Consider the following 13260-nt stretch of genomic DNA (forward strand, 5'->3'; position numbering starts at 1 on the left):
AAACACCACCGCGCCCCCTAAGGTTTCCCGGTCACTGCTCCCCCATTATACTTATATTTTTTCATTACAATGTAATTTATGTACAGTATACTGGTATGCCTATAATATAAATATATAAAAAATAAACGAAAATAAAAAAAATAAAATAAAAAAAATTAATATTGAAATGATAACCTGGGTAACATTATTATACTATTCCAGATGTTACTAAATGTTACATAATACTCACTTGAGATAAATGTATAGTATATATCAGGTGCCTAAAAGAGAGCTCAGGTTCTCAACTGGCTCAGCCATGTTAATATTGTTATTATTATCCACTCTGTATCTGTGTTTTTCTGGCTAAATAAACTTTCAATTAAATTCAATTCAACCACCATACCGTACCAGGAACAGTGTTGCCCACCATACTATAATACTGCACCAAGAACAGTGTTGCCCACCATACTACAATACTGTACCATGAACAGTGTTGCCCACCATACTACAATACTGTACCAAGAACAGTGTTGCCCACCACACTACAATACTGTACCAAGAACAGTGTTGCCCACCATACTACAATACTGTACCAAGAACAGTGTTGCCCACCACACTACAATACTGTACCAGGAACAGTGTTGCCCACAATACTACAATATTGTACCAAGAACAGTGTTGTCCACCACAACAATACTGTACCAGGAACAGTGTTGCCCACAATACTACAATACTGTACCAAGAACAGTGTTGCCCACCATACTACAATACTGTACCAAGAATGGTGTTGCCCACCTCACTACAATACTGTACCAAGAGCAGTGTTGTCCACAATACTATAATACTGTACCAAGAACAGTATTGCCCACCATACTATAATACTGTACCAAGAACAGTGTTGCCCACCACACTACAATACTGTACCAAGAACAGTGTTGTCCACCATACTACAATACTGTACCAAGAACAGTGTTGACCAACATACTACAATACTGTACCAAGAACAGTGTTGTCCACCATACTACAATACTGTACCAAGAACAGTGTTGACCACCATACTACAATACTATACCAAGAACAGTGTTGTCCACCATACTACAATACTGTACCAAGAACAGTGTTGTCCACCATACTACAATACTATACCAAGAACAGTGTTGTCCACCATAATACAGTACTGTACAAAGAACTGTGTTGACCACCATACTACAATACTATACCAAGAACAGTGTTGACCACCATAATACAATACTGTACAAAGAACTGTCTTACCCACCATAGTACAATACCGTGACAAGGACAGTGTTTCTCACCACATTATAATATAACTAACAGCGTTGCCCACTATACTATAATACTAAGAACAGTGTTGACCACCATAGTACAATACTAAGTACAGTGTTTCCCACCATAATGCAATATAGTGCTAAGAATAGTGTTGCCCACCGTACTTCAATACTAAGAACAGTGTTGCCTACCATCCTACAATACTAAGAACAGTGTTGCCTATCGAGGGTTTAGATGTTAACTCCCTCTGGTTCTTTTAAAGATTAGTGTTAGGTGGAACACTTTCACCAAGGATATTGAACACTGATAATCGACATGAAGACAGTACAGAGCAACATACTGTAAGCATATGTAGGTAAGGAAGTGACAGACTGCCGGTCGGAACAAATGTCCGGAGGTATCAACGCAGCACAGGTGGTAAATAGGTGTCTTCTTGTCAACAAAATTACAGGAGAGCAAGCATCCTCCTAACTGGTAAAGGTTCTTGATAACAGACCCTGGAGGAACAGGGCAGAGGCTAGGGCTGATCGTGTCCTATCTGGCGTGCTCAGGGCCGGATTAAGACCCTTAGAAGCCCTAAGCACTAAAAAGATTTTGGTGCCCCCCCATATATATTTAATTCAAAATATAAACAATAATAAACCATGAAATAAAATGTTATTTTTCGAAATTAAACAAAATTTACAGTAGGATGAAAAATAATGTTTATTTTTTGTATACGTCCACTTTATTTATAGTTGAAAAGTTTTCTCCTACTTTTTTAATTGCAAAGTCTTTGATCAGATCCTCAAAACTAGTCTTATGTAACACATCTGCTTCTATACTAGTAGAGATAAGGCATCCAGCCTGCCTTATTTTGCATTAGGGTGTGTCATAATGGAGGCTAATTTTTTTTTTTTTTTTGAGTTTGAAAAATCGCCCATGCAGGCTATCGATGCAGTTCTATGTGCAGAATCATGTGATATATCTTCAGATTTGAAAAAGTTTTATTTTGCTAGGTAAATTTTTAACTTGAAACGGCGAAAATTCAGTATTCTACCCTCTTTACCAACACCACTCAACAGTTTATTTAGCAAAGTAATGTATCAGTTAATTTATTAGGGATGAAAATGATCCAGAATAGTGAAACTAATGATCTTGACACATTTATTAAATTTAATATTCTCAGAAACAAAATCATCAAATACAAAAACCGTTTTATTTACTACTTAATTCGGTAAGTTGCTGCACACCATAAGAATATGTCTTTCTTTTGTTTTGTTTCTACTCATCACCTCCCTGCTTCGATTTCACCCGAGCCTCGGATGTAGCCTTCCTCCTCTCCTGGCTGTACATCGGTGACTGCTGGCCTTCGGCCACTTGCTGTACACAACGCCTATACTCTGGTGTGCGAGGGGCCAGGCAGGGACATGCATGGGAAGGTCCAGAAAGCTCTGACTTGGAACATTGGTGAGGCTGCAGGTGGGCCATCACAGCCTGATGTTATCCAGAACTATGAGATCAGTGAGGGTCTTGGCACCTAGATTTGACTTCAGGAGTCTTCCTGACCCTGAAGCCGAATCACATCAACTGATTCGGCTATGCCCAGATCCTCTCTCATAAGTCTCATATCCAAGATCTTTTGATCGTCACTCTTCTCTCCTCCTCATCCTTACTGCAGAGCATTATGTCTGCAGAACTGCTCGATGAGCATACTAGAAGACCTCCTCACAGTTCACCTAATAATCCAACTTCCTTGGCTGACTCCCTCAGGAGCCTCCTGCTGGAAGAGAACATGCTCTCGACCTTCGGAGAATGATGACTTCAGACCCTTTGGTGTTGAACCACCCTAAGTAAGTAGATACTCACGATGAATTGGACAATAAGTCTCAGGTTGTGAAGCTGGTTCCCTTTCAGTTTATGATGAGCGACCCAAATTCTGCAGAACCTGAGAGCCGTTGTGAGCCACCTATAATGTGAGACTGGACCTATCTGCAGGTAGGCAAGTCTATCAGGCATGACCCCAGTTTTGATGGCACTGCAAATCATGTAACCATAGTACTGGTCAGTACTCAGGTCGTCAATGACAGTATGTGCAAGCTCAACGAGTGGAGGGCCAACTGTGATTTTTCTAAAGCCCGATTTATTTCTAACTCAGCAGCAGAGTCCAGCATCTGCCAAGAGGACCAGACCATCTGTTGTTTGGAAAGAGCGGCCATCCAGCTCCTGATCAGATGTCTGAGGGCAACTCAAGGGTGGAGGTCACAACAATCCAGACCAGCCTCCCACCTCTCATTTATCCACTGTATGACCTCTCACTCCTGTGTTCAGAGCTGGTGCTGTCCCTCCAATGGCCTGCAGGGTCTGGTCTACGTTCCTCTCTCTGAGCCAGTTCACAATGTTATCTGCCACTATCTCAGCTGGTTTTCTGATGTCATCTTTCTCTGGAGTGAAATGCCACAAATACTTCCCTCCTGGTTCACTGCAGCAGGAGTAGTGTTCCTCCTTCACCATGGCAGGGAACAACTTGTCAGAATCTCCAACTTTCATGAACACTTTAGTGTCATCCCTTTTCCCATCAAAGAACAAACAATTGATTCCATTTTCTCTTATCCTTTATCAAACTCCTCTTCTAGGTTACTGACAAGTTTCTCCTGAGCCTCCTTACTTTTAGTTATGATCTATCACTTTCAGGTGAATATCATCAGTGTTATCAAACCACCGCCAATCCAGGCAGTTACATATTCTGCAGTTTCCTTCTGAGACCAGTGTGGTGTCGCATGCTGGCCAGAGCTATGCCTGATATCTTTCCTATTTTGAATCTTATGCCTGGAAGGCTTTGGGGATCATTATTTTCTGGCTACGGATGTCACCATTCTCCTGGTCAGCACTCGGATCAGCCATGGGGAAGTCATTAAACTCTGAATCAGCTTGACTCCAATCATCGGCATTTTTTACCTCACCCTGGGCCTTCTCAAGTCTCTTTTCCTCAGCAACTCTTCTCCTCTTCTGTCTCTCTGTGGCAGCCTCCTGTCTCTTGGACTCCGGAATATCTTGGCTAGAAATCATGAGAGCCCCTATACTGCCAGTTTTCTCTCTCTGTGCTTTGACAAATGCCAGTTCGATCACAGGAATCTTCAGTTCACGCTTGCAAATACAGGAGATGTGGGCCTCGGATTTACAGTCACAATCGCATCCAAACTCAGGACAGAGAACAATTGGGCACTTTCAAGTAATTATGTCAAATAACTGGTCCAGTTGCTTGGCAAAGCTGTCCTTAACTGCAAGTTTTCCTCTCCCAAGAGAGATATCTCTTGCCTTTTCCTAACTGGCTAGCAGTCTCTCACTAATCTTCTTCTGACTTGTTATGACTGGAGGCTTGAACTGAGCGTTAGCCAGAGTGTACTGTGCCAAGACAGCTTTTGGTCATATCACTGGCAATGTCTTGCTTGTGTAAGTTCTTGGTTCTTTTCACTGATTTGCCTGATTAAAAACAATTCATATCTCAAAGCATCTCAATGTAGGCAACTCCACTTCAGCCTTCCCAGACCCAAGATAGTGACTGAGATGGCGATTTTGTCTGCCCTGACACAAGAGCCATCGCAAATATTATCAACTTATAAATGCATTGGTGAATCTGAAACAGAAAAATATTGTTAGTTACAGCTAAAGAATGAAGTCAGAAAGCAATGTTCACTATTTAATTGTAATGCACTAATGCAGCTGTACGCTAGATTTTCGATAAATTTCACGCTAAAATTTACCTTGCAAAAGGTTGCAAAATATTGAAACTGAAATTATTTTCTGTTTATATACACTAAAATCTACCAAAAAAGTGATGGGCCATTAGTTTTAGCTGATCTTCCCTCCTATGACACACCCTATTATTGCATAGTTGTTCTGATGGGATTTTTAATATACTTCAACTTAGAAAATGAACGCTCAGCTGAGCAATTTGTGACCATTAATGTTAAAAATATACGAAAGCCAATATCAACATTTGGAAAGGCACACTCAATATTGTCTTCTACAATCATTTTATATATATGTATGTATTTTTTTCATTTAATGTGTGGGCCTCTTTTTGTGAGCCCTGGTTCAGCTGCACCATTTGCAGTTTTGCACCATATGGTCCATGGTCCATGGTAAATCCGGCTATGGAAAATTTCTGTGGTGCCCCCCTTCCCTTGATGCCCTAAGCACGTGCTTATTTTGCTTAATGGTTAATCCAGCCCTGGACGTGCTGACATACAAGGCTAGGAGTGCAGCGGTTCACACTGTCACCATTAAAAAAAACTGCAACAGTACAGTACATTTAGAATATTGTTTCATTAATTTAATAGTAACAGTCAACATGCTATTATAGTTGTACAATTTATACACACTAAGTTGTACATACATAGTACGTGTAATTAACAAAAGATTACACAAGGCATCCTTAAAATACAAATAACACAATAGGAACCATCAACCACAAATGATAATATGGAATACTCGAGTGGCCAGCCATGTGGTTACACCCCGCACTATGACTCGATTCAAACTACCCATGAGCAACACCTGCTTCAGATACAGTGAACAAACCCAACACTGAACAAAACAGTTCCAACAATCATTGGACTAGAATATAAACCCCTTACACAATCAACCATACTACAGTACTGTACCATGAACCACACCATACTACAGTACTGTACAGTTGCGGAAATGTGTTTCTACACCTCCTGTGGTAACCTCTCTCTCCAAACGGCAACGTTGCAGTAGTAGTATCACTGTTTATGAATGAATGGGTATTGGTCATGTAACGACAGACGTGATTGGTGGAAAGGTTTGCTATAGGTCATATAGGTTGGCCATTTGGAGTCACAGGTTACTACAAAGGGTATAGGAATACATTTCTGCAACTATACTGTACCATGAACTACGGTATGCCAAACTACAGTACAATACCATGAAAAACACCATACTGCAATGCTGTACTATGATCCACACAAAACTAGAGTACAATACCATGAACCACACCATAACACTACAGTACTGTACCATAACCCACACCATACTACAATACCATGAACCACACCGTACTACAGTACCATGAGCCATGCCATACTACAGTACTGTACCATGAGCCACACCATACTACAGTACCATGAGCCACACCATACTACAGTACCATGAGCCCACACCATACTACTTTACTGTACCATGAGCCACACCATACTACAGTACAGTACCCTGAGCCATACCATTCTACAGTACAGTACCATGAGCCACACCATACTACAATACCATAAGCTCACACCATACCACTTTACTGTACCATGAGCTACACCATACTACAGTCCCGTGAGCTACACCATACTACTGTACAGTACCATGAACCATAACCAGGGTAAAATTTGGGTAATTGTCCAGTGTGAGGAAGAGTTTGTGCTTATAATTGAGGAGGACTTCTGGAGGTGCCCAGGCAAATAACTGGGGGTTCGGGGCACTAACTAACGTCCTCCGAAGCCCAGCACCTTTATGTAACTTGGTTAGGTTAGGTTATGTTAGCCAGTTCCACATGATGAAATCGATGCATTGGTACACTTACATCAGTAAGAATCACCTTATAAATTTACTGTAAATTATAGTTTAAGTTTGACTGTTGCATGCATGATGAAATTGATGCATTTGACCATAACACACCATACTACAGCACCATGAACTATAACACACCATACTACAGCACCATGAACTATAATGCACCATACTACAGCACCATGAACTATAACACACCATACTACAGCACCATGAACTATAACACACCATACTACAGCACCATGAACTATAACACACCATACTACAGCACCATGAACTATAACACACCATACTACAGCGCCATAAACTATAACACACCATATTACAGCACCATGAACTATAACACACCATACTACAGCACCATGAACTATAACACACCATACTACAGCACCATGAACTATAATGCACCATACTATAGCACCATGAACTATAACACACCATACTACAGCACCATGAACTTTAACACACCATACTACAGCACCATGAACTATAATGCAACATACTACAGCACCATGAACTATAATGCACCATACTATAGCACCAAGAACTATAACACACCATACTACAGCACCATGAACTATAACACACCATACTACAGCACCATGAACTATAATGCACCATACTACAGCACCATGAACTATAATGCACCATACTACAGCAACATGAACTGCAATGCACCATACTATAGCACCATGAACTATATAATGCACCATACTACAGCACCATGAACTATAATGCACCATACTATAGCACCATGAACTATAACACACCATACTACAGCACCATGAACTATAACACACCATACTACAGCACCATGAACTATAATTCACCATACTATAGCACCATGAACTATAACACACCATACTACTGCACCATGAACTATAACACACCATACTACAGCACCATGAACTATAACACACCATACTACAGCACCATGAACTATAACACACCATACTACAGCACCATGAACTATAATGCAACATACTACAGCACCATGAACTATAATGCACCATACTACAGCACCATGAACTATATACAGTAATGCACAAAATCAGGGTTGTTATGATTTAAATCGATTTAAATCAGAGTAAAAAAATCATGATTTAAATCAAAATGATTTTTTTACTAATAACTGTTTTCTCTTTTTATTCTACATGATTGAAAAGTATATGCAATGCAGCAGGCTAATAACATTATTTGGATTTACATAATTATGTACTGTACTATACTATAGTCTGTTCTCTCCAGTTTTGCGAAACTTTGATCATAGTCACCCTTCCGAACAGTGGAGCACGATGAATTTATAAAGATGATTAAAATGCTAAGACCAGGATATATTTCACCTAATAGACATCAAATTGGAAGGTCTCTTTTGGATCAACCCTACGATTCAGTGATTAAGAATTATTCAGAAGAACTTAGTGGGAAAACAGTTTGCATGGCCATGGATGGATGGAGTAATGTCCATAATGAGCCTATAGTATGTATAACTTTAACAGCGGACAACCGTATTTATCTTGTTGACTCTATAGACACAGAATCAAGACACAGCTGAATATCTGTTGAAATTGGCTGAGTGTGCTACAAAAAAGTGTGAAGACAAATTTGGATGCACAGTAAGAAGCTGTGTAACAGATAATGCTGCTAATATGGCAAAAATGAGAAGTGAATTTGGACAAGATAAATCCATTATAACATATGGTTGCTCTGTACACCTGTTAAATTTGCTTTCACAAGACCTGCAAATCAAGAACATTAAGGAGCACATTACTGATACCATTAAGTACTTCAGAAATCTTCACATCCCAGGATCTTTGTATAGAAGAGCAGGAGGAACAATGCTAGTAATGCTATCAGACACACGATGGAACACAGTGACAGATTCTATTGAATCTAATTTGAAGAACTGGGAGACCCTTGTCAAAGTGTGCAAAGAAAATAGTGAAGACATTGATAAGAAAATTGAAAGGAAAGTTAATGATAAGGCATTAAAAAGAACTGCAGAAGACTATTTAGAGAGACTTAAGCCTATTGCTGTGGCATTGGACTGTGTCCAGAGAGAACATACCCTATTAAGTGATGCTGTAGAAATCTGGGTAAAACCGAAAACTGATATTAAGGAGTATTTAACAGATAAGAAGGATATGGATAATTTTGAAAAAAGAATCAAAGTAGCATTGACACCTGCCCATTTTCTAGCTAATGTGATAGATCCAAGGTATCAGGGCAGACATCTGACTCCTGAGCAGCGAGACATTGCAGAACAGTATGTGTGCGAGTCTCTTCCACATTTCCTTTCAACATTAATGTCCTTCCATGGAAGAAGTGCACCATTTAAAGAGCTCTATTTTGGTAAAGATGTTGTAAAATCTCTCTCACCCCTTGCTTGGTGGCAGTATTTTGCCAATGATATGACAGAAAATGTAATGGATGTTCCTAGGCAATTATTTACAGCTGTTGCATCATCAGCAGGGGTTGAGAGAATTTTTTCCACATATGGATTTGTACACTCAAAGGTAAGAAATTGCCTAGGACAGGAAAAGGCATTTAAGCTTGTCACAGTACATAAGCATTTCAATGTTCAACTAAGCTAATTTAAATGTTTTGAACTATTTTTGTTGTTTACAGAATGAGAATATTGTGTTGACTTGAAGTTATTACCGGTAATTCTTAATACCTGTACACTATAATCCTACAAATTTAAGAAAATAAACTTGTTACCAGTATTATTTTTTTTACAAAATGAGAATATTATTCTGTTGACTTGAAGAAGTTAAGTTACCTATTAATTTTTGAAACACTGTAATCCTATAAGAGCATTTATGTTAAATTTCATTATTACATTTGGATTTGTGCACTCAAATGTAAGATATGTTACCAGTTTTCTTTTATTTTACAAAAAGAATATTATTGTTAAATTCCATTGGTAATCTACTGCATAAACATCTTAATGCCAATTTTCTGTTTATTATCCTGAATAAGCTTTGGTTGAAAAATACTGATTTTATGGTTTAAAAATACTATTTTAATGCAATTAGTAAAAAAATCAAATAAATTGATTTAAATAAAAAAATCCGATTTAAATCAAATTAATCAATTTTTTTTTTCTTTTTTAAAAATCATGATTTTTTCCAACCTTGCACCATACTACAGCACCATGAACTATAATGCACCATACTACAGCACCATGAACTATATAATGCACCATACTACAGCACCATGAACTATAATGTGCCATACTACAGCACCATGAACTATATAATGCACCAAACTACAGCACCATGAACTATAATGCACCATACCTCAGTTCCATGATGAGCATTACACTGGCTAGAAGAATCACAGCTCTTCCCAGCCCCAGTAACTGCTGAGAAATCAGCTTCATGCTAAATTCACCTTCAAAATTCTTCTTAAATGATGCAACTCTCACTATAACATTAATAACACATATCAGTGTCCATATCTACAGTACTGCGTATAATCATAAATTGTATTATCGTGGTTATATCTCTCACTTGAAAATGCAGGTACGTATTGTACAATGCAGCAGGTTGGGCACCATACCTTCAAATGTTATCTGCCAACCACATTCTACCTCCCCAACCATACTACAAACACAACATTGATAAGATTACACACTCTTATCATAGTTATCACTTATTACTGGTTTTATGCTTGCTATTCACCGATTCCCACCGACTGTAATTGCAGTTCCAAATACACGAGGTATAAGGTTGTGTGTTATAGTAGGTTAGGTAAGGGTGTTATAGCAGGTAAAGTAAGGGTGTGTTGCAGTAGATTAGATAAAGTGTGTGGTGATATTTGAACATTAAAAAAAGAGGACACTCTGCCAAGTAGGGGGAAGTGGGTATTTGTACCAGTATCTATTACTTTGTGTTGTATTAATGTTATATACATAAAGTTGCACTGTATATGCTGCAGTAAAAGCATCCTCTGATTGCTGCCTGGTTTTACAAAATAATCTGTAAATTTTGCTGAAGTTTGGAAATCATATTCAGCTCCCATTTTTCTCAACCACTTCAAAAACACTTGAATTTTATCTTCAGTTTTGCAGTGAATTTGCACTTTCGTTCTGGCATGTGTTTAGGGATAACAAAATAAAATGTCAAATAAAGATTTCAAAGAAATTTCTGGTCAGTTGTCTAGCACATATAGTTTTACCATAGTACAGTGTTGAACAGTGTGATGAGTAATTAACAGTAAATAATAAAATGTGGTGTAAATATAATAGAGTCAATGCTAATATGCCTATCAATCACAATTAATGACCCTTTTGAAGTCGATAAACAAGGTTTCTTGTAAACTACAATGAATAGAAAAGATCACTAAAAAATTTCACACTATCAGAGTAACCTCTCGAGGTGACCCCGAGATCAGCTAGATAACGTCAAGGTGTTTCAGTGACAATTGCAGAGACATTTTACTTGGAATTTTCATTTAACTCTTAAATATAAAGATATACATTCTTATATGTAACATACTTCCTTAAAATAAGTAATATTAAATAAATTACAAAGTTGCACTCACACACAATCAGTGAAAATTTACACTAAATAAACATTAACTTCAATTTATGTTAATGCAATGTGATAAACCACTTGAAGACAGAGTGGTTCACCTTTTGAATTAAGTAATATAGCGCAACTCCGACTGTACACTATTTTACAGCTTTGGCGGGTTGTGATCCCTTTAATGCGATAATTTCCATCTTAATAATAATACCTTCCATACACGCTTTTTCTATATCCTTTGCTGTGGGATGTCCCATAACTGCCTGACATTATTTTCCATTTACTCTGCAGTACGAGATGTTCAACAGCTGCCCGGCAGCCATTGACAAGACGCCTGTTATGACAAGTGTCGTTTACATTCGGATCTCTACAGAATAAACAATGGTCGCCATCCGACGCTCCTTCCTCCCAGACACCGTACATTTGCACGACTCGTGTGAATTTTAGACTAAGGACGAGCACAATACCTAGAGGCTCGAATCATGTGTTAGACCTAAGAAACAATATCAAGATCACCTTACTTTATTAACTCTTAGGTTAGACTTGAACATAGTAATTTTTTATCTCAAATCTGGGAATGAAGAAAGTCTTCCATGTGATAAGACATACGGTTCTGCAATAATTAATGGAATGTGCAGCCTACTGTCTCATTATTATTGTACTCCATACCACAGTATCTTGTTTTAGCACAACTTTTCTTGAGCAGGAGAAATACTTTGCAGAAAGGATTCCCAACAACAGAATGTCCCTTCGATATGGTCACGATCGACTTGTAATGTACTGGTGTGTGGAACCAACAAGAGTTATGAGAAAGCATATATGTAAAACACTATACAGTATGTCTGTAATCCTCTTAAAGAGATTATTTTACAACTTATATACTCAATTATAAGCTATGCTTATTGCAACCTGTAAGCTATATTTAAAATTATCATTGATAAGCATGTATCCAAGTTAGGAGGATGCATGAATTTATAACATATGCAGTTAGTAATCTCCAAGCTTTGTAGATCACACAAGAGATTATTTTTCAACTCGCATGCTTTGTAGTAAACATTCCAATGCAAACTACAGTACTAACAAGTTTTATGTATGGCATGTGGAAACATTCCCATTGGAGGCACGACACTTTTTTATATTGGACAAACAAACTTTGCCAATCTATCATCTTTATTCTATCTTTGTGATACCAACCAAACTAATTAGGTTATCAATGTTCTAGTACTTTGTCACAGACATGACAATTTAGAAAGGCACTGCAAGAAAGTCTCATCACTCTCGACCACCAGCTACATACTATAAAGGATCCAGATTTCTCAGCTTAGCTAAAGTAGACAGGTAACAGCCGTTTAGCGATCGTTCACTTACCAATTTAAATTTTAACACCTTTGATTCAAAGATCTGCAATTGTTCGGTTTAGCTATCAACTCCCTGGAAAAAATTCAGGAGGGAAGATGAAAAATAATCCTTGATAATAAAATGGTAGATTCTAGTAACTATTCGGTTGAAGAACTTGTATGAGTGAGGGTTTACTTGCCATAACAGGATATACTATTGCTGAAATTCATCATGGAAAACTTTCATCTCTAGGAACATAACCCCCATGTAAATTGGCAACCTGCTTTATTAACAAGTTCCAGCCAATTGATAGACCTAGTGTTGTGGGTGGTATGTTAATACAGTTGTTGATTTTATTAATTTTTGTTTGTTACAGTAAACTGTCCAGTCAATTGTCCGATGCATCTTGGCATTCATAAATCCAGCACACCCACAGCCCTAACCATGGCATAAGTACAGAACTGCACTGTTATGCATTTGTGAAAATTGCTCACTTAAAATGAAATGAGAATTCCTGAATATTCCCACCACTTTAAAATTCCTTACACCCTTGCAACCATATAGG

The 13260-nt window shown here is 38.2% G+C and overlaps 1 protein-coding gene and 1 long non-coding RNA gene across 4 annotated transcripts in view; one reads left to right on the forward strand and one right to left on the reverse strand.

The window, feature by feature from the left end:
- Positions 1–10525, reverse strand: part of LOC121874099 — a 59267-nt gene extending 48742 nt beyond the window's left edge. Inside the window, exon 1 of one of the 3 annotated variants that reach the window (XM_042378019.1) lies at positions 10128–10444. In XM_042378019.1, coding sequence (XP_042233953.1) covers positions 10128–10210 — 83 coding nt within the window. In that variant the 5' untranslated portion in view covers positions 10211–10444. Of the gene's footprint in view, positions 1–10127 lie in introns of all 3 variants that reach the window. The other 2 variants (XM_042378018.1, XM_042378020.1) reach the window with 2 other exon arrangements.
- Positions 10514–13216, forward strand: LOC121874100. Its single transcript, XR_006090366.1, has 2 exons — positions 10514–10551; positions 11649–13216. It is a non-coding gene; the product is annotated as an uncharacterized LOC121874100 (long non-coding RNA).
- The last annotated feature ends 44 nt before the right edge of the window (positions 13217–13260 follow it).

This window comes from Homarus americanus, unplaced genomic scaffold, assembly GCF_018991925.1.
Source record: "Homarus americanus isolate GMGI-L3 unplaced genomic scaffold, GMGI_Hamer_2.0 scaffold49667, whole genome shotgun sequence".
Taxonomy (NCBI): domain Eukaryota; kingdom Metazoa; phylum Arthropoda; class Malacostraca; order Decapoda; family Nephropidae; genus Homarus; species Homarus americanus.